The 18,435-nt window shown below is 48.1% G+C and overlaps 8 protein-coding genes across 11 annotated transcripts in view; 2 read left to right on the top strand and 6 right to left on the bottom strand.

The window, feature by feature from the left end:
• The first annotated feature begins 43 nt into the window (after positions 1 to 43).
• Positions 44 to 2,261, top strand: LOC108156491 (stabilizer of axonemal microtubules 1). Of its 3 annotated transcripts, none has more exons than XM_017287977.2 (4): positions 44 to 270; positions 326 to 1,300; positions 1,358 to 1,820; positions 1,883 to 2,261. In XM_017287977.2, the coding sequence occupies exons 2-4, from the start codon at positions 335 to 337 to the stop codon at positions 1,939 to 1,941; spliced, it is 1,488 nt and encodes a 495-aa protein (XP_017143466.1). In that variant the 5' UTR covers positions 44 to 270; positions 326 to 334; the 3' UTR covers positions 1,942 to 2,261. The 3 variants fall into 3 exon arrangements, with proteins under 3 accessions (XP_017143466.1, XP_017143468.1, XP_017143467.1); XM_017287979.2 differs by having other exon boundaries at positions 323 to 1,300; XM_017287978.2 differs by having other exon boundaries at positions 317 to 1,300.
• Positions 2,262 to 3,439: 1,178 nt separating this feature from the next.
• LOC108155221 (zinc finger protein 420) lies at positions 3,440 to 6,661 on the bottom strand. The gene is made up of 5 exons (XM_017285905.2): positions 6,424 to 6,661; positions 5,947 to 6,362; positions 4,954 to 5,890; positions 4,302 to 4,889; positions 3,440 to 4,240 (listed from the first exon to the last, which is right to left on the bottom strand). The coding sequence occupies exons 1-5, from the start codon at positions 6,559 to 6,561 to the stop codon at positions 3,488 to 3,490; spliced, it is 2,832 nt and encodes a 943-aa protein (XP_017141394.1). The 5' UTR covers positions 6,562 to 6,661; the 3' UTR covers positions 3,440 to 3,487.
• Positions 6,662 to 6,737: 76 nt separating this feature from the next.
• On the bottom strand, positions 6,738 to 7,965 carry LOC108155232 (transcription initiation factor TFIID subunit 12). 2 transcript variants are annotated; one of them, XM_017285920.2, is made up of 3 exons: positions 7,873 to 7,965; positions 7,237 to 7,684; positions 6,738 to 7,180 (listed from the first exon to the last, which is right to left on the bottom strand). In XM_017285920.2, the coding sequence occupies exons 2-3, from the start codon at positions 7,477 to 7,479 to the stop codon at positions 6,860 to 6,862; spliced, it is 564 nt and encodes a 187-aa protein (XP_017141409.1). In that variant the 5' UTR covers positions 7,480 to 7,684; positions 7,873 to 7,965; the 3' UTR covers positions 6,738 to 6,859. The 2 variants fall into 2 exon arrangements, with proteins under 2 accessions (XP_017141409.1, XP_017141410.1); XM_017285921.2 differs by having other exon boundaries at positions 7,237 to 7,450; positions 7,873 to 7,963.
• A 57-nt stretch (positions 7,966 to 8,022) lies between these two features.
• On the top strand, positions 8,023 to 9,201 carry LOC108155228 (heme oxygenase 1). Its single transcript, XM_017285915.2, has 3 exons — positions 8,023 to 8,259; positions 8,321 to 8,826; positions 8,890 to 9,201. Exons 1-3 carry the CDS (start codon positions 8,103 to 8,105, stop codon positions 9,115 to 9,117), a joined length of 891 nt encoding a protein of 296 aa, XP_017141404.1. The 5' UTR covers positions 8,023 to 8,102; the 3' UTR covers positions 9,118 to 9,201.
• LOC108155222 lies at positions 9,132 to 12,696 on the bottom strand. The gene is made up of 7 exons (XM_017285906.2): positions 12,299 to 12,696; positions 11,455 to 11,969; positions 10,829 to 11,388; positions 10,536 to 10,750; positions 9,974 to 10,473; positions 9,543 to 9,909; positions 9,132 to 9,471 (listed from the first exon to the last, which is right to left on the bottom strand). The coding sequence occupies exons 1-7, from the start codon at positions 12,669 to 12,671 to the stop codon at positions 9,242 to 9,244; spliced, it is 2,760 nt and encodes a 919-aa protein (XP_017141395.1). The 5' UTR covers positions 12,672 to 12,696; the 3' UTR covers positions 9,132 to 9,241.
• A 318-nt stretch (positions 12,697 to 13,014) lies between these two features.
• On the bottom strand, positions 13,015 to 14,543 carry LOC108155225. The gene is made up of 4 exons (XM_017285912.2): positions 14,290 to 14,543; positions 13,738 to 14,225; positions 13,319 to 13,685; positions 13,015 to 13,247 (listed from the first exon to the last, which is right to left on the bottom strand). Exons 1-4 carry the CDS (start codon positions 14,492 to 14,494, stop codon positions 13,042 to 13,044), a joined length of 1,266 nt encoding a protein of 421 aa, XP_017141401.1. The 5' UTR covers positions 14,495 to 14,543; the 3' UTR covers positions 13,015 to 13,041.
• Positions 14,544 to 14,638: 95 nt separating this feature from the next.
• The window catches only part of LOC108155227, a 36,472-nt gene continuing 32,675 nt past the window's right edge, over positions 14,639 to 18,435 (bottom strand). Inside the window, exons 2-5 of the mRNA XM_033389969.1 lie at positions 16,059 to 16,549; positions 15,533 to 15,999; positions 15,113 to 15,470; positions 14,639 to 15,047 (exon numbers count right to left, since the gene is read on the bottom strand). Of these exons, the coding sequence (XP_033245860.1) occupies positions 14,878 to 15,047; positions 15,113 to 15,470; positions 15,533 to 15,999; positions 16,059 to 16,230 (1,167 nt within the window). The 5' untranslated portion in view covers positions 16,231 to 16,549 and the 3' untranslated portion in view covers positions 14,639 to 14,877. The remainder of the gene's footprint in view (positions 15,048 to 15,112; positions 15,471 to 15,532; positions 16,000 to 16,058; positions 16,550 to 18,435) is intronic.
• The window catches only part of LOC108155230 (protein Fer3), a 33,683-nt gene continuing 32,672 nt past the window's right edge, over positions 17,425 to 18,435 (bottom strand). Inside the window, exon 4 of the mRNA XM_033389970.1 lies at positions 17,425 to 18,361. Coding sequence (XP_033245861.1) covers positions 17,886 to 18,361 — 476 coding nt within the window. The 3' untranslated portion in view covers positions 17,425 to 17,885. The remainder of the gene's footprint in view (positions 18,362 to 18,435) is intronic.

Here is an 18,435-nt window from a genome sequence, read left to right as displayed (position 1 = left end):
ACGTCACTCTGAGCACCGACTAGGGCTAGGCTCTTTTTCAGTACTACCTGTATCCCCCCCCCAGTCTGTGCGTAACATATATTCGTCGTGAATATCTGAACAAAATTATTTTTTAGTCGTTCCGAATGTTTTAAGTGTGATCTGCAACTGTTCTCCGCTCGGGCAAGCAAAATTAATTCCTTTGACAAGTGCCCCGTGCCCCGAGCCCCGAGCTCCGTACCCCGTACCCCGTACCCCGTCCCACGTAGTGCAACATAAACGACACAAGCTGTAAGTTCTGAGATTGCGCCGCTGTCTGCCACATTTAACAAATCAGATTTAGCAGACCACTGCTATGTCGGGCGACTGCAACACATACTGCCCGAACGTGTGCGATCCTTGCCAGGCGCCCACCGACTTCACCCCCTGTCCACCCAATGCGTCGTGCCCGCCATGCGATTGCGGGGACTACAACGGCTGCTGCTACCAGCAGCCGGCGCGCGTCAGACCCATTCTGCCGGTTTCCAACTTCATGCGCTCGACGGCGCCTCTAGATACGGACACCATCTACCGCCGCTCGTACTACGGCAACTGCGGGGACAACTTGCGAGCCCGTCCAATCTTGCCGTGCTCCCAGATCCGGACCAGCACCGCGCCACTCGAGAAGTGTACGGTGCAGAAGCTGTCCTTTATGCCGCCCTGCCCGGGCCAGCGCACCAGGCCGATCAGACCCATGGAGAGCGGGCTACGCTTCGAGGGACCCATCTACGCTATGACCTCCCAGAAGCACGACTACGTGCCCAAAGGTGTGGCGAAGCGGGAGCCCATCAAGCCGGCCGGGGCCATCTGCACCTCGTCCGCTCCCATGGAGCGCTGCACCATTCAGAAGCTGTCGTACATGCCGATCGACGTCTGCCAGAATCCGCCGCCCAAGGCCGTGCCCCAGGAATCGCACTACTGCAAGCCGAGCGGCCCGCTGGAGCGCTGCACCATACAGAAGCTGTCGTACATGCCGGTCTGCCTGCCGGCCAAGGAGCCCACTCCCTGGGCGGACAAGATCCGGTGCGTGCCACCGCGCTACCAGAACATCTGCACAACCTACAACCTGAGCTACATGCCCAACTGCAATCCGGGACGCACTGCACCGGTGATGCCGGTATCCAATTTACGCTTCCTTGGCAACGATCCCACTGCCGGGAACACTGTCTACAAGCTTAGCTACATGCCAGTCGATGCCACGCGCACCAAGCCCATGCCGATCCTGCCCAGGGACACCTTCTGTCGTCCCACCGGCCCACTGGAGCGATGCACCATACAAAAGGTGGGTATATTTTAGTCTCCAGCTTGAATAGTAATACTAATACTGGCTCTCCTTCAGCTCTCCTATCAGCCAAATTGTGCTGAACGCACTGCGCCTATTCGACCCATGGAAAATGGACTGCGCTTCGATGGCCCTATGTACGCCATGACCACCCAGAAGCACGACTTTGTGCCGAAGCCGCACGTGCGCAGATCCCCCATTATGCCGAGCTCGGCCTTCTGTCGTCCCAGCGGCGCCATGGAACGCTGCACGGTCAACAAGCTGTCGTACATGCCGGTGGATGTCACTTGCTTCCCGCGGCCAGAGGCCGTCGTACCCAGAGCCGGGTTCTGCCGCAACGAGGGACCAGTGGAGAACTGTACTACATACAAGCTGAGCTACTTGCCGAATTGCCTTCCGCCCAAGGAGCCGTTGCCCTGGGCTCGTTACACCTCCTACTGTCGCCCCAGCGGACCCATTGAGAAGTGTACCATCCAGAAGCTTAGCTATGGGCCCCCGGGTGCCTTTTCGCGTTGTGGCGGTGAGTCAGTCGGCAGGGGTTTGTGTCTTGTCATCTGGCTAACTAAAACTGATCTTTTGCAGGACCCTGTGGAAATGGCGCCGGCGATGCTGGTTGCTTCCCGAAAGCTGGCATTTGCTAAGCCGGAGGTACTTTTTGCCCCCCATCAAACCCATTCTCTATGTTAAACGTTTAAGCAAATTGTAATCAGCCCTTTAGAAGCCCAATGCAGCGCACAAGAAGAACGGAACTGCCAAAGATGCACTGCACCATCACGCCACCCCCGCACACCACACACAGCACAGTATTTGTCAACTATTTTCGGCGATTTGCTCTGGTCCGATGTTCGCTGCCCAAAATTGCAAGTGTGATATTGTTCGACTTGCGTGTTACCGGTGTTGTCTTTCTCAAATTAAAGTATTAAAAGAACCACGGGGGCCAAGAAATGGCCCCTAAATCAAATGACTCGTTTTTTTATTATTGGGGGTCTCCTGGCAGGATTTCATTGCCCACGCCCAGGGATAAATGTAGCATACAGGAAAGAACATCATGGTTTTGGCGAAAATCGTAAAAAACGGATGTCCATTTTCCGATCCTTACCTTTATCCTTATCCAAGGATCAAGGATTTTCTTCCGCTCCCAGGAAGCCATCGCATGCCCTGATCGGCCAACAAATAACGAAAAAATTGAAATATTTTTAGCTGGGGAAAATATCCTTGATCCTTGGTCCTTGAAAAGGACTCATCAAAACAGGAATAATTCTCCGATCACAGGAAGCCATCACAAGCTTAAATTGACCCACAAATAGAGGAAACAACTAAATATATATGGCTTATCCTTATCCAAGGATCAAGGATATTCATCCGATCACAGGATGCCATCGCACGTCCCGATCGGCCAACAAATAACGGAGAAAATTAAACTTTTGTAGCTGGGGAAAATATCCTTGATCCTTGGTCCTTGCACAGGTACTCTATAAGAACAGGGACATTTTTCCGATCACAAGGAGCCATCGCACGTCTCGATCGGCCCACAAATAACGGAGAAAACACGAAAACAAAACTGGCCTGTTGTTGTGTCCCAATTGTTGTACAACAACAACCCGGATTTTGCCGCCGCTCAAATCAGAAATTTCGGTCTGGGATACCAGGCCAACAGAAATCAGCAGAAAGCAACTCTAAAAAATGGGAAAAATTTTGTGGTGCATACTTTTGGGGGCTAAAAAAGCAGCGACCTTCTGCTGATTTATGTTGGCCTGGTATCCCAGACCGAAATTTCTGATTTGAGCAGCGGCAAAATCCGGGTTGTTGTTGTACAACAATTGGGACACAACAACAACAGGCCAGTTTTGTTTTCGTGTTTTCAAGGACCAAGGATCAAGGATATTTTCCCCAGCTAAAAATATTTCAATATCTTCGTTATTTGTTCGCCGATCGAGACGTGCGATGGCATCCTGTGATCGGAAGAGTATCCTTGATCCTTGGATAAGGATAAGACATATATATTTAGTTTTCTCCTCTATTTGTGGGTCAATTTAGGCGTGCGATGACTTCCTGTAACCGAAAAAATGTCCCTGCTTTGATAGAGTCCTTATCAAGGACCAAGGATATTTTCCCAAATTTAAAATAAAAAAACAGGTCTGCAGATATCCGTCGAATAAATGATGCATTTATTATTTAATTATTAAATTATGGCAAACTCCAATCGAAATGGCGGCGCATTAGGCGATGCTTCTCCAGGGTGATGTTTTGAATGAAGCGCTCGCCACAGGTGCCGCAGATAAATGGACATTCGCCTGTGTGCTGCTGCAAATGGAGCTTCAGATCTTTGGCTTGCCGGTAGCTCTTCTCGCAGTACGTGCACTTGTGCGGCTTCAATCCGCTGTGGGTGAGCATGTGGCGGGTCAGTTTGTCGGACCGGGCAAAGTCCTTGCCACAAACTGTGCAGTGGAATGGTTTCTCCCCCGTGTGCATCCTGCGATGCGAAGCCATCTCCGAGTGTCTCGGGAAAGCCATTTCACATAGATCACATTTAAAGGGCTTCTCGCCGGTGTGGCGTCGCATGTGGGTAACCAGAGCAGCAGCCGACCGTGTTTCTCTGCCGCAAAGCGAGCAAAGGAATCTCTTGATCGCATCCTTGCGCTTTCGATCCCCGTTTACGTGAACGTCCCGAATATGGTTGTTCAATCGCGACTTCATTTGATAGGTGCGATCACAGTGCGGGCATTGCAGCAGCTGGACCCCGTCCTCTGTGGCGACCATATCGGCAAGACCACCTGTCGGCTTTGGAGCTGCTTTGGTGCTTTCGGAGACCTCGCTGTGCTGGAGCCGCACGTGCTTATCCCTATTCTCAGGCCACATAAATTTATACGTGCACTTGCTGCATGCATGCTTCTTCTCTGTGCTGCTGCACTGCCCTAGAAGATGATGATCCATAATATTCTGAAAAAGAGAAGCTTTGAGAGTTTAAATTATACAATGGCTGTATGACCAAAAAACATACCTTGGACACACACTTAAAAACGCATTTATCACACTCATGAGGCATTTTGTCGAAGCGGTGCATGGTCCGTTGATGTTGGATCATTTCGAATTTGCGCTTGCACTGGACACTGCAAAGCTCGCAGACGTAGGGAGGACGGTTGCCAGAGCCCAGTCCAGTTTGTACTTCGTCCTCTGTTTCCGAATCCTCAAGCTGCATCTCGAAGCCGGATTCATTGGTTATGGAGTAGTTATGCGGGGAATCGTAGCTATGGTGCAGCGAGAGAGACAGCTTTAGTTCCAGTTGAATGTGGGCGCGCAAATCTGTAATGCGGTCAAAATCCAGGCTGCAAATTTTGCAGGTAATGCGCTTGGCACCATTTCGCTTCGATGTGGCTGCTATCAGGGTCTCGGCCAACGGAATGTCCTGCTCCTTGAGCCCGTGACGCTTTAGATGTTTCACCAGGTAGTCATGGCGATAGAACTTGCGCGTACACCACTGACACGGAATGAGCTTCGATTCCTCAGCGTGGGCGCTGAGTAAATGAACAGTCAGGGATTTTTTCTTGTCAAAAACACGCTTGCATTCGGAACATTCAAAGGTTTGATTCTGCAAGCAGCAAAATAACAGAACATAACAATAGGAGGAATAAAAGTAATTTTGAGGGGCTTACAGCGATTCGGTGCTCTCGGAAGTGGGCTCGCAGGTTGTGCTTCCACCGGAACCGCAGTGGGCATTTGTGGCAAAGGAATCGCTTTTGAGAATTTCTGCACTGTGACTCATTGTGATGCCTTAGCATTTGCAAGCTGACGAAGCGCCCATCGCAACGGCCGCAAACATGAGGGGCTTCAGACCAGCTGTGCGTCTGACGCTGATGATCGTAGAGTTGATACTTCCTGGTGAACCTCTGTTGGCACAGCTCGCAGCTGTAGTGCGCCTTTCTAGTTTTTCGCTTCTTCTGTTGATCTTCGGACTCCACGTCCAGCTCACTATCAGTGTCAGAGCTGTCTAGGTTCATTTCATAGCCACACTGATTGGTTATTGAATAAAAGCGATGGTAAATGCCGCCTGCCAAATCTTTGCGGATCAAGTCAATTAATTGATCCTCGCCAACATCCTTGGCATCGGATCTATCGGGATAGAACAACTCCGCCAACTCATTGGGTTCCATATTCGGGCGCACTCCCAAGGTAACAATTTCCGGATGCTCCTCCAAATGGCGTCGCAGGTCCGCAATCTTGTTGTACTGACTCTGACAGATCATGCATTCGATGAGCTTGTAACCATGCGGTTTGCAAAGATTTACATCCACAGACTTTGCCTTTTTATGCTCACTTATATTAGCCGAACGCTTGGAATTTCGATGTACTTTGAGATGCATTTCCAAGGCCTCACTGCTATTAAATTTTCGGATGCAGAGTGAACAGGAGAACCAACGCGATTTCGGCTTATGAGACCTGATTTGATGTCGTTTCAGATAATCGGCTCGTTTGAAGCTCTTTGGGCATTCATTGCACTTGTAAATCGACAGGTTTAAGCTTCGCAGGGCATCGCCATTTCCCGTCTTCCATTTCTGTATGCGCTGGCCCAGTGGCAAGTTATCCAGCGAGCTGCAAAACATAGACATCAGTTATATTAGCTTTTTAGAAGGAAGTCTCCCACATACTCTTCGTCCTCAAAGTCCGACACGGCTTCGTCATCTCCATGCTTTTCTATACTGGCCTGGACAGTTTCCTGCTTGACAGAATCGATCATTATTAGAGGATCAACAGATTTCTTGCTGTCGAAATCTTTTTCGTCTGGACTCTCTTCTGGGACCATTTCAGGTAACCCAGAGCAATTTATGTCTGTTTCAGTTTTCCCTCCATCCTCATCCTCCGTTTCTAGTTTCACCATCACATGCTGCTCCGCACATAGTTCCATAGGCGTTTCTTGCAAACAGTCGGTACCGTTTTTTAGGTGCTTCAGCAATAGTTCATTGGCGGCCAGCGCCTGCCTCACATAGCAATAGGCTCCCATTAATTTCTTGGTGCAACTGCTGCACAAACACTGTGGAAGCCTCTGGTTAGCAGATGTGTCCAGCTGCATAAGAGATTTGAAACATGGCTTATATATTTACATAAAACACATATGTAGAATTTACATTAATATTTATGTCGGTGAGCTCGCTCAAGATGTCCGAAAGCAATTTGTCTGGGTACTTTTTTGTGGGAGTGGCCAGCTTCAGAAGATTATCAGCATCTGTTGAATCGCAAGTCCGACAAACTACCGGCAGCTTCATTATAGATATTGTCGGGTTTTCTTCTTAAATTTTTAATGTTTTTGTGCAAAATCAGAAATAAGTGGACAATAAGTCGCGGACAATATACGGTCTCACCCGCAGAAATATACCGAAAAATACGTCAGTTTCAAAATATACTGACGAATCATTTGTATTCAATTCCATCAAGGTGGATGTAAAATCAAGAATGCACTTTTATTAAGAATTAGTTTGTTAGAATGGGAGTAACTTTCTTCTTATACTACTTTAGAGCTTTAAAAAATTGGTGGCATGTATGGAGCATGCAACGAAATCCGGGCTAGTACTTTTTAATCGTTTTCCTAATGAGGGCCAAGCGTTGCTTATGCGCTTCTGTAACTGCGGCGCGTTTATACGGACGCAGTTCGTCTGTACCGAATCCGGGTATCCACATGTTGTACTTTCGCTCAAAATGCAATTGAACATCCCGCACCTCAATTTTGTTGGACTTTCTGTGTTTCGCAAATGCGCTGGTTGACTTAACCGTGTCCTCGACAAAATCATCTATTATCTGCAGCAACAGCTCCTCTACGTCTTCGTCCAATTGCGTGGTGGTGTCCACTTCCTTAACCAATTCCGTAAGACGTGGCTTTGTCAGCATCTGAAAAGGGATCCCAGTATCAAATCAACTTGTCTAGATACAATGATCGTGCTTACTGGTGTGGTTTCACCTCCGGCTGAGGCTGTATGATTGGATGTCTTTCCACTACCACCACCTGAACCAGTCGCTGTGCCCGCGGTTGTGCCACCGTTTTGTGAAGATGAGTTGCTGTTGTTCGTCATGGGACTGTGCTGAGAGGGCGAGGCCATTGAGTTGTCGCGATGGCCGCTGTTAGAAGTGGTGTAGTTATTGTGCTCGGCGTCGCCGTTGCTATCGAAAGTGGTAAAGAGATCCGACATTGCTTTTTGATTTTCTTCAAAATCTTTTAAGTGTACGTATTCTATCGTTCTATCAAAGCAACTCTTGGATACGGCGTAGGAGGTGTTCGTGGAAAGGAGGAAAAATAAATAGCAGGCGTGGGGAAGTGGGGCGAAAAGAAGAGTGTGTGTGTTTTGCCAGGGCCAAAGCGGTGTGTGGTTTCTAGTGTTCTTGTTGCTTTATAAACTGCAATTGGTGTTAATACATGTGTGTTTTGTGAGAACAATGAAAGTAAAAGGTTTGTTAAATGTTGTTTTGTGTTCAGACACATTAGCCTGCATTAGACTCTACGGAAGAGATTTTCCACACAGATGGGATAATTTTCCATCAACTGAACAGTGGCTTACGCCACATGAGTGTCCAGCAACACTTACGTTGATTGCTAAATAAAAACTTGGCTTATTCTAGTATTTTTACAATTTATTAAAAAAAAAACTATGCACTAAAATATTGTGACTGAGTGTGGCTGGTTTTTGGAATACAAAAAATACCAAAGAAAACCGATAAAGCGAGCAAAAACAGGGATGATATTTTGTACATAGATTTTTTGAAACAAAGACGTCGTAATATAAAATTATTTCTAATTTTTTGAGAACTGCGAAAAATGTCAACGGTCGAGGAACAATCAGCGGATAACAAGGCCGGAGAAGACCTGGGCGATGACGGGTATGTGGATATGACGTTCACAAAGGAACTGAGGAAGGCAACAAAAGATGTGCATAATCTGACCGACGTTCTGGTAAATGCAAAATTCGCCTTCGGTATGTTCGATTTTGGACAGGACTCAGTTGATATGCCTGTTAAAATGCGTGTTTTGTTCAGCCCTTTCGGACGATGAAGTTTGGTACGATGGCCTTTTAGCTTTCTACGAACTATACAAGTTCTTTGAGACCCGTCTGCCGGAGCGCTTGTTGCCAAAGGAGCTGCATAGAGCCGAGGCATTCGAAAGGGACTTTGCCTATTTCTACGGTGCCAACTGGAAGGACACATATGAGCCGCGGCCCATTGTCAAGAAATATCTAGAACACCTGGAGAAGGTGTCGGCCCAGAACGAGCTCCTTCTCTTTGCCTATGCGTATCAAATGTACATGGCACTGATGTCAGGCGGCCAAATGCTGCAAAAGAAGCGAATGATTGCACGCAAGCTGTGGATTTTCCCCAAGGGTGACGAGGAGGAGCAACAGAAGCAGGCTGAGGCAGATGCCGAGGTAGCCACTGCAAATGCTGCCTCCATTGGTATGGATAAGGAAGACTTGGAGGCGCGCCCAATGCCAGCTCAGGTCACGATTTGTCCACCTGGCTGTGAGGCCACATACTTTCCAGTCAAAGTCAGTATTGGGGTTTTAAATTGTGTTTTACCTCATACTGCATGTAACTACTTTATTCCCCAGATTAATGTACTGAAGGCAAAGCTACGGCGCGTGTTTAACAGCCAGTATGGCTCTTTTGATGACGAGTTGCGGGCTGCATTTATAGAAGAGAGTCGGAATGTGTTCCGCCTCAATCTAGAAGTGGTTCGTACAGTTAAAGGCGTGAATCGTGCTAATCTGAAGAAGCTGGCTATCGCAGCTATCTTTGTAACAAGCATATATTTGGCCATCAAGTTTGCCACTAAGTAGGGCAAAGTCTTACCTGCTTTTGCTTCTGCTACTGATATTTTAGTATTGTGATCATCAGATATAAAAAGTATATAATATCTAATATCTTGTTTCTGTAGTAAATATTAATATTGAATCTTATGTGTTATTCAGTTTTTCCGGGGGTTTCCACAGAATCCACTACAAAATCGAGCAGCCCGCGTCTATTTAGCCATGGCATAATACGCTCAACGTTGGCTCTGTATCGTTCATTGCTCATTAGCTCTGATCTCAAGACATCGGATTCAGGATTATCGCCAAAGATGGCTTCTGGTGTAAAGTTGTCATCGGCTTTGTTCAGGCAAATGGATAGCGTACTAACCACAGTGCCGACCGCTGAAAAAGTACACAAGTGAGATTTAATTGACCATATATATAGAGTAGTACGCCGACTGTCCAAGACGTACCAAAAATGGGATGCTGTATCAGAATGAAGTGTAGTTCCTTAAGTGTGGGAACAAAGCCGGAGTATTTCAAGAGTCTGGCGTGTTCCACCAAATTTTGATGATACCATCTGATCAGATAATCAAACTGATCAACTTTAATATCCAACTGTGTGGAGCTCATTATGAAATAATATAGATCCTGGGCTGGGTTCCCGTACTGCGAGACCTGATGATCTAGTAAATAGGTTTCCTCGACTTGTCCGTCCGCATTGTATTTGAACATGATGTTGTTCACCCAGGCATCCCCATGGTTGAGTACATTGAACTCCTTCTCATTGAACTTGGAATCTTTAATGACTTCCGCCACATGGGCTTCCAAAATGGATGGCTGTAGAGAGAGAGAAAGAGAAGAGAGTGAGCTGGTAATTGGCCAATGAGAAATCTTCTGTTACCAGCTTATGCATATATTCATCAGCTCCATCAAACTTGGCCACTACATCCAAAAACTTGTTCCTGTTCTGGGCAAACATGGGCTTCAATATCTCCGCCGTTTTCTCGGTAAAGATGCCTTTATGGCAGAGAGCGGGGTAGGGTCCATTGAGGTCCTTGAACTGGAGTGAAGCTGCATGCCATTGAGCCAGCTTTTTCAGCGCACACTTGCTATGTTCCAAGTCCATACCCTTCATCCGATCGCACATCTTGAATCCTCTTGCCTGCAGATTTTCGAGAATCAGATACTCTTTATCTGCTGTGACTGGCTTGCTCAGTCTATAGGACTTCGGACTGAACGTAACTGCTAGGCCTGCGTCCCTATAGAGTGCCTCGAAGCCGGGCACGTATTTGTCGTACACCATAATCTCCTTGGGAAATAGGTTGAAGTCGGCCAAGTTAATCATATCACTAGCTGCCACTTGCGTTTTCAGGATATACGAGTAGGTCTTGGCGCTTTTATCTGATAAAAGATTGTAGTAATTATAGTATAAACAGTATGTCTGCTGGCAATACTTTACAGACCTTTTAGCTGTACGTTGATGTCAACTTTGAGCAGTTTGGAGGCATAGTTGTCGCCTGGTTTGGTTGCCAATTCCGAAGAACCGCTCACAATGCTCTCGAACTCTGGATCTGTGGCGGCAATTATATCACTAAAGTCGTCTACAGTTAGCCAGTCCAAGATCTCGTTAGAGGATTTGGGCTGCAAGGGCAACGGATCTTCATTCTGTATCGGCTGGCTGCAAAATGTAACAAAAATCATCCTCTCAACTCACTCCATCCACCCATCCACCCATCCATCCATTTATAGTACTCACTCTACGTCCAAGAGACCACGATTGTCCAGCCAAGGTAGTATCTGCTCGATATAGCTGCGGTAGCGTGGGTTTGAGTACAAGAGGTTTTTGAAGTTGGCGGCTGCTTCGGTGCCACCCATGAAATTCTCGAATGTGGCACCCTCAGTGGGATTCAAGAGCACGACAGGCAGCACGGTTATCGAGGAGTACAACGCCCATTCTCCGTACTTATAGAACTGCATGTGGAGCTCCCGGAGCGATGGCTGGCGCCCTGTAAAGCCCAGCAGATCTAGATGTTTGGTTAGCTGATCGTGGTAGTGCTTTACAAAGAAGTCGAAATATGCCAACTTGTAGTCTATGTGCACGGAAGTGATGATAAAGTAGAAGAGGTCCTGGACCGGGGATCCGTATTTCGGATTTTGGAAGTCCACAAACACCATATCTTCTATTTCTCCGTTGGGGTCGAGCTTGAACAGCAAGTTATTCGTCCAGCAATCGCCGTGACTCAAAACATTAAACTCCGAGGGATCGTACTCGCTTAGCTTCACAAACTCCGTGACAAATTGCGAAAATGTTTTGGTCTGTAAGGATACAGTGTTAGGTACATAGTACGATTAAAGTGGGTACAAATTTATTGTTCGACTCACGAGCTTGTCCCGGTACTTCTCGCCATCCTTCAGGTCCTTCAGATGTTCCATAAATGTAATTTGGAAGGCGCCAAGCATTCCGTCCATAAAGGCTTTTATGACATCTTTATTTGCTCCGAAAATACCATTCATCAATGTATCTGGATAAGGCCCATTCACCTGAATCATCATTGCAGTGGCCGCATGGTATTGAGCCAGTTTTCGCAGGGCAAACTTGGTTTGTTCCAAGTTCAGGCACTCCAGACGATTCAAATTCTTGAAACCGTCCTGTCCCAGATCGTTCATGAGCACGGTATAGGCCAGCTTGGGCTCCTGGCTGGGGTCCAGTCTGTGGGCTCGTGGTGCCAATGCCACTTCCATTCCCTTGACCCTGTACAGCTCTTCCAGTTTCGGCAATATATCGATGTAAGCCATATTCTCAACTTTGAAAAAGTTTGCCATGGCCAGCATTTGCTCCATTTGAGGGGTGTTATGGGGCACCTTCATCATGAAGGATTTGTGCTTAGTACTTTTGTCTGGAAAAGGGAAAGGGCGAGATGTAACGAAAGAATATTTCCCTGAAGCACTACCCCAATTACATTGCACCTTCAAGTACAATCAAATTGGTCAGTCATTGTTAGATGGCTAATGCGAGCCAGCTTTGGCAAGCAATACCTATTATCATTGTGAAATACCAACAACGGACTTTTATTGTGCCAATGCATAAGTAAATTGAAGATATTTTACGATTAGTTATCGCAGTCCGAACCGAACACAAACACCGACAAACAGTAATTACGTATCGCCAGTTGTAGGCTATAATCTATTTTTAGGTACGTTTATATCGGGCTCAGGTAGTACTCACCATCGAGCTCCACATCGATGCTGATTCTCAGCATCAGAGTGGCGTAGTTCTCTCCGGGGGACATCGCGGGCCTAGCGCGGAAGCTAAGAATCTTCGAAAAGTGAGGAACACTCGCAGAAAGTATGTCCACAAATTGCGTCTCATTCAGCCAATTTGGCACCAAAGAAGTGCCGTCGGGAATTGTTGTTGCTGGGGCGCTGGGGCTGGAGCTGGGGATGGGGATGGTGCTGGGGCTGGGGCTGGGTGTGTCGTCAGATTTCATCTGTGGCACCGCGGTGGGTGTCGGGGATGTCGTCTGGGGTGGGCTCTGGTTCTCGGATTGTGGAGGTGTCACCTCATAGCTACGCTTCGGCTTGGAATTTCGTAGACCCATTGTGGAGGTGTGGACGTTGACTCTTTGTTCGAATAGGGATCGTGGTTTGTGTGCGTCCGTTCAACTGTGCGAACGTCTAGGGACTGATGTTTGACTGCAAATATCAGCACCGTGCTTAGTTCCGTCGCACAAATCACTGGCTCAGTGGACATCGCCGATAGCCCGCACTGTTGATAAGTACAAGTAAGTATTATAGTCTATTGTTTTATCAGTGCCGCACGAGTGATAGTGCTGGGAATTGAGTGAATGTGATCCGAACCTCACCTCTAATTGAGTTTCCGCTCAAAGTGCAGACTGAGTCGGAAATGGTTTCTATTGTATTGTTTATATTTGGTTTATTCCCGTAATTCTTACATCTGTGAACAGAAATCTAGGATGTGTTGACCACCTCGAAGGCGCCTCGACTGTGGGCCCAAGGGAGGATTTCCTTAAGGTGTCTCTCGATGCGCGAGTTGTGGAACAGGCTATTTCTGAAGTTGTCGCCGGATCCCTCCTTGTCCATTAGGGCGTCCATGTTGGCATGCTCACTGGCATCGATAAGGACGATTGGCAGGAGAAGCGTTACCACCGGGAAAACTAATCAAACAGTCGCACGTAAGGTAAAATCTTGTTAGTGGAACGGAACAAAGCAATCCTCTGGTACTTACTCCAGTCCCCGTAAAGGAAAATCGATTGATGCAGGCTCTTGAGCTTCGGCAGGCTCTTGGGGTACTTCAGCAGTGTCAGGTTTTCGGTGAGTTTTTCGTGGTAGTAGTGGATGAAGTAGTCGAACTTTTGTATCTTTAGGTCGCCGTTGACGGAGGAAAGAATCATGTAGAGCAGGTCCTGGGCGGGGGAGCAGTACCGACTCATCTGCAGATCTACGAAATACGTTTCGCTCAGCCGACCCTCGTCGTCGTATTGGAACATGAAGTTGTTGCACCAGGCATCGCCATGGTTGAGCACACGGAACTCGTTTTCTATCTGGGGTGCGTACGCCTGGAACATGTCTTCTGTCTCTCGGCTGTAGGTTTCCTGTAAAGGCCCCAATTAGCATATCGGAATGAGAATCGGAAAATCTATTTACAATTGTCTTCTGCAGGTGCGTGGCATCAAAGAGGGGCAGCGATTCGACCAACGTCTTGGTTTGCTGTTCCCGCAACTCCTTGAAGTTATCCTCTGTGCCGCACAGATTCCGGTTGTAAATCTCTGGATACGGTCCCTTAAGTTCGAATCGCACTGCCGAAGCGGCATGGAACTGGGCCAACTTCTCGAGGGCCGCCTTGGTGTGCACCATATCGAAGCCATCCTGACGCTTCACATTCCTGAAGCCACGCTGGCCCAGATCCTCCAGTACAATGAGATCCTCGTCCAGCTGCTTCGAGTGCTGGTAGTAGCGCGGCCCAAAGGTAACTTCCTTGTCGGCCTCCCGATACATCCGCTCGAAATCTGGCAGGTAATTGGCATACGAGTTTCTCTCCTTCTCGAACACCTTCCAAGTGGCAACGAAAGCCCGTGTGCTGGCAGTAGTGGGCAGGACCTTGGCCATATAAGAGGTGCTCTTCAGAGCGCCATCTGGTGCAAAAGGCCTTCCGTTAACGAACAGTGATCATCGATCAAATGCAAATCTACCACGTACCATTCAGCTCTAGGGTGATATTGGCACGCAGCAAGAGGGTTGTGTAGTTCTCTCCCTTGCCGCCCGTTGGCTCCACCTTAAACTCCCTGATGCTCTTCAGATCCTCAAAGTCGCGTTCTAGAAATTCCACAAACAACTCACGATCCAGCCATTCCGGTAGCTGCTGCTGCTCCTGCTCCCCAGTGCTCCCGTTTGCCTTAACCATTGTTCTCGACTGGCTCTCGTCTTGACTTTCGGTCAACGTCTGATGGCAGACGCCTTTTATTTGTAGAACGAGCTTGTCAACAAATAAAGCTTTTTGGATCGAGCTTTTGCGCGATTGCGTCGTTAGATTAAATGTTTTGCATGTATTTGTGGGGGGGCTGGGACCGGGACCTGTTTGGTAAGATTTCTAGCAACTATTGAGTGCAATGATTGCGCAGTATTTGAATCCATCCCATTCTAGCACGCGACAGCAGATTCTTTCCCCCCATTGTGCCTGTTCACTATTAGATGGATGTTTTATTTGCTCTTATCTGTTCCCAAACATTATTGAATGTCACAATGAGCCCCCACCTCCACCTCCACTTCTCTCGCTCTCTTGGGTGTTTATTCTTCTTCGAAGTAGCCACGATCCTCCAGCCATGGCAGAAGCTCCCTTATCTGCTCCGAATAGACTGGATTCCTGAACAGCTCGACTATGGCATCGTCATCGTCCTCGTCACCGCTGCCAAAGGGAGAGAGAACGAGCGGCAGAATCTCCGTGGCCACCTCGAAGGCTAAGGTAAAAGCGAGATACGAGTTTTAGATACAGCCGGGGGGGATTAACGGAGGCCCGACCTACCCCAGTGACCGTACTTCAGCAGATCCAGTTGCAGGTCGGTGAGGGTGGGCTGCCTGCCGCGGTACTTGAGCAGGCCAAGATTGGCTATTAGCTGATCGTGGTAGAACTTCAGGTAGCCATCGAAGTGAAGGGATTTCGGACTGGCGGGTGCCGTCAGAAGCAGGCTGAAGAGGTCATACGCGGCTGGCCCGTATTTGGCGGACTGAAAGTCGATGAACAGAGAGTCCTTAACGTTCCCAAAGGCATCAGTGCTGTTGAGTATATTGTTGGGCAAACAGGACCCAACCAGGATGACGTTGAAAGAGTTCCTAGTGTCTGAATGGTCGATGGTTCCTCCAACGTACTTCTGGAACGCTTTCTGTGCCGAAGGGGAGAGCGTTGCTTAACAATGGTAAGGGTATCCATAAGTCGATCACTCACCACCTTGTCTTCGTACTCTCTCGCGTTATGCGTTCGCAGGCTCTCATGGAATCGAAGTTGAAGCAAGCTCTTGAGCTCCCCTGCCGCACCGGCCACGAGCTTTGGCAGCTCTCTTTTCTTATCGGAACCCGTCTGTATATAGCGCACCGTGGCCGCATGATAGGCCGCTAGTTTCGATAGAACTGCCTCCATGGCGGGTCTTTCCAAGCCCTTGGGCGTGTTGGCCACACTGTAGCCCCTTGGTTGGGCGTAGTCCAAGAGCAGGCACCGGGTCTTCCGTGTCCTGAGGAACGGGACGGTGAACCGAATGTCCTGGCCCTCAGCCTTGTAGAGGCCTTCCAGAGCGGGCAGAATGTTCTCGTACATCTGAAGCTCCATCGAGAAGTCCCCTTCAATGGGGAACCTCCTTCCGCTGGGCGACATGTGAGGGGACTTCACCAAGAAGCTCAGATAACGTTTCTTGCTGCCTGTGGACACTTTTGAGTAGTGGAAATGGAGCTCATGTACTTTCCAGTGACACTCTTACCCGCACACTCTATTCGGAGCTGGACACTGTACGTAGGTCGCACCAAATTCTGTTCCCACTTGCCCCGAATGCTCTGGATACTCCTGAAGTCTGCCATTTCCTGCTTAAGCAGACTCTGCAGCTCCTGCTGGTCCAGCCAGGCCGGCCAGGTCTCAGAGATGGGATTCGACATGCTGTTCAGTAGCAGTTCTGGCTGCTAACTGAGGCCCTTGATCGTGTACGAGTATTGCCTTCAATTGCAAAGCAAAAAACACACGAATTGAATCGACGATAAGCATCCAGATAGTGGAATTTATGTACGATGTTTATTGATTTCCAGTTCATCATAGATAAGTCCCACTATGTGCTACACTACTTAGAAAATGACAGACTGGCAGCAGGAAAGAGTGGGAAGGGTGTATGGTTCTGCTCTGAAAACATCTGGTAAATCTGATGTCCACACTCCCATCTATCATGACCTAATATATATTCGCCACTGCCCTAATTACGCCCTGCAAAAAAAGAGTCGAAAAATTGCGAAAAACTGTCAGATATTGCAGCAAAATTAAATGAATTCGTCATACCGATTGACAGACATACAAGCAGGGATGCACGGATGCAGGGATGCAGGAATCTATAACCTGATTTACTATGGGAATAACTTAATATGGAACACGCGGCGTGTTTATAAGACCGTGGAATGAGATGATGAGACATCATTGTTAGTATTGTAGGCGGACCTAAACAAATTCATACAGTAGTACCGTATTTTATGAAGTTTTCCCACACCACAGGTATCGAAAAGACAGATTTTGTAGCTGATTTCCTGATTTCCTGATGCGCTAATCGGCGACACGTGAGGCCACTTCATAGGTGAAGGGATGCGGTAAGCCACCCCCCCACCCTCTCGACAGGATATGGATATGCAGATGGAGACGGATATGGACTTAATACGGCATGAAGTGTCACAAATTCATCAAAACATATTGTACAGACCAAACGACCAAAACAACAGGGGAACAGGGAGCGACGCGACCCGTTCTTTGTTGGGCAGGAGTCAATCGTCAACCCTCCTCGCTGGCTGATGTCCTTGCAATATCCGTTCAGAATTAATTTGCTCCCTGGCCGAGGGACGCTAATCTGTTGAAAATGGGCGTTGAACGCAAAAATTCCTTGCTATTTAGCCAGCAGCCAAGGCCTGCGTTGCACGGGGAATCCCTCAAGTGTTACACTTGTTTGGGTTTTAGGGGTTGTTCCAATTGACTTTGAATCGCACCCTCCCCTCTCCAGTGTCTGCCTCAATTTATTAATAATAATTTCACGCTTTGTTTGCCTTGTCAAATTTTGTATTGTATAATAGTTTTCTTTCTTTTTTTTGGGGGGGGGGGGGGGGGGGGGGGGGTGTCTGGTGTACCCAGCAGCTGGAAGGATTCGCACGCAAATCATGGCATCGTGGCATCGCGGCAGGGCATGAAATTGTTCGAAACAAGTGCGAGGCTTACTGCCAGCCTTTAATATTGGCTATTTAAAGGGATTATCAGGTGTACTCCTGGACATGTTGGTGGTGTACAATATTTGATTTTTAAGTAACCGAATTTCGGGTTGAAAGCCAACTGGTTGATTGGCTTTTGATGAGACGATTACTAAAAACTCGACTACAGTCCATTTGATCGTAGTTCCTTGTTGTTATTCGATTACTATTAAACATCAAACACTTGGATGGGGTGTTCTAATTTTATTTGTTATCACTCACAAAAAGGATTGTGGATGTGCACTTAATCATCTTGTATTCTTTTCAAAAGCAAAAGCTTTACATTTTCTAGTCCGCGGTTATCCACAATGCGAGTCCTATGTCAGGCTGTGGCTGTAGGGAGAGGCAAAGTCTCGATGATATGCCGCCGCTGGGTGCAGGTGATGGGGGGGGTGCATCGAAGGTGGGGCTGCCTGGTGGTGTCCGTTCATGCCGGGATAGACATCAGAACGGGACTTCGAGTGGGAGTGGGAGTGTGAGTGGGAGTTCGAGGGCGTGCCACTGAGCAGCTCGGCCATGAATCCGATGTAGGTGATGGCCAGGCGCAGCGTCTCTATGCGGGAGAGACGCTTTTCATAGGCGAAGGTGGGCACCTTGCGACGGAGCTTGTCGAAGGCCTCGTTCAGGTTGAACATGCGACGGCGCTCGCGAATATTGGCGGCTCGTCTCTGGGCCATGGAGGCCACCCGGCGACGGGTCTTCTTGGAGGAGGAGCTGGAGGATCCGTTGGACCGGCCATGTGTGCTGGGACGTTGGGGAACCAGGGGGGCTACCTGAGAGCGTTGCCAGAGTGCTGCAAGGATTGCGGATTCGATTCCGATTTATTCAAGCCAAGATCTCTTGAGATTTCTTTGCCGGAGTACTTAC

The sequence above is a fragment of the Drosophila miranda genome, chromosome 2 (assembly GCF_003369915.1).
Source record: "Drosophila miranda strain MSH22 chromosome 2, D.miranda_PacBio2.1, whole genome shotgun sequence".
NCBI classification, from domain to species: Eukaryota; Metazoa; Arthropoda; class Insecta; order Diptera; family Drosophilidae; genus Drosophila; species Drosophila miranda.
Note: the sequence above shows the minus strand (reverse complement) of the source record. Positions and strands in the feature narration are given on the sequence as shown.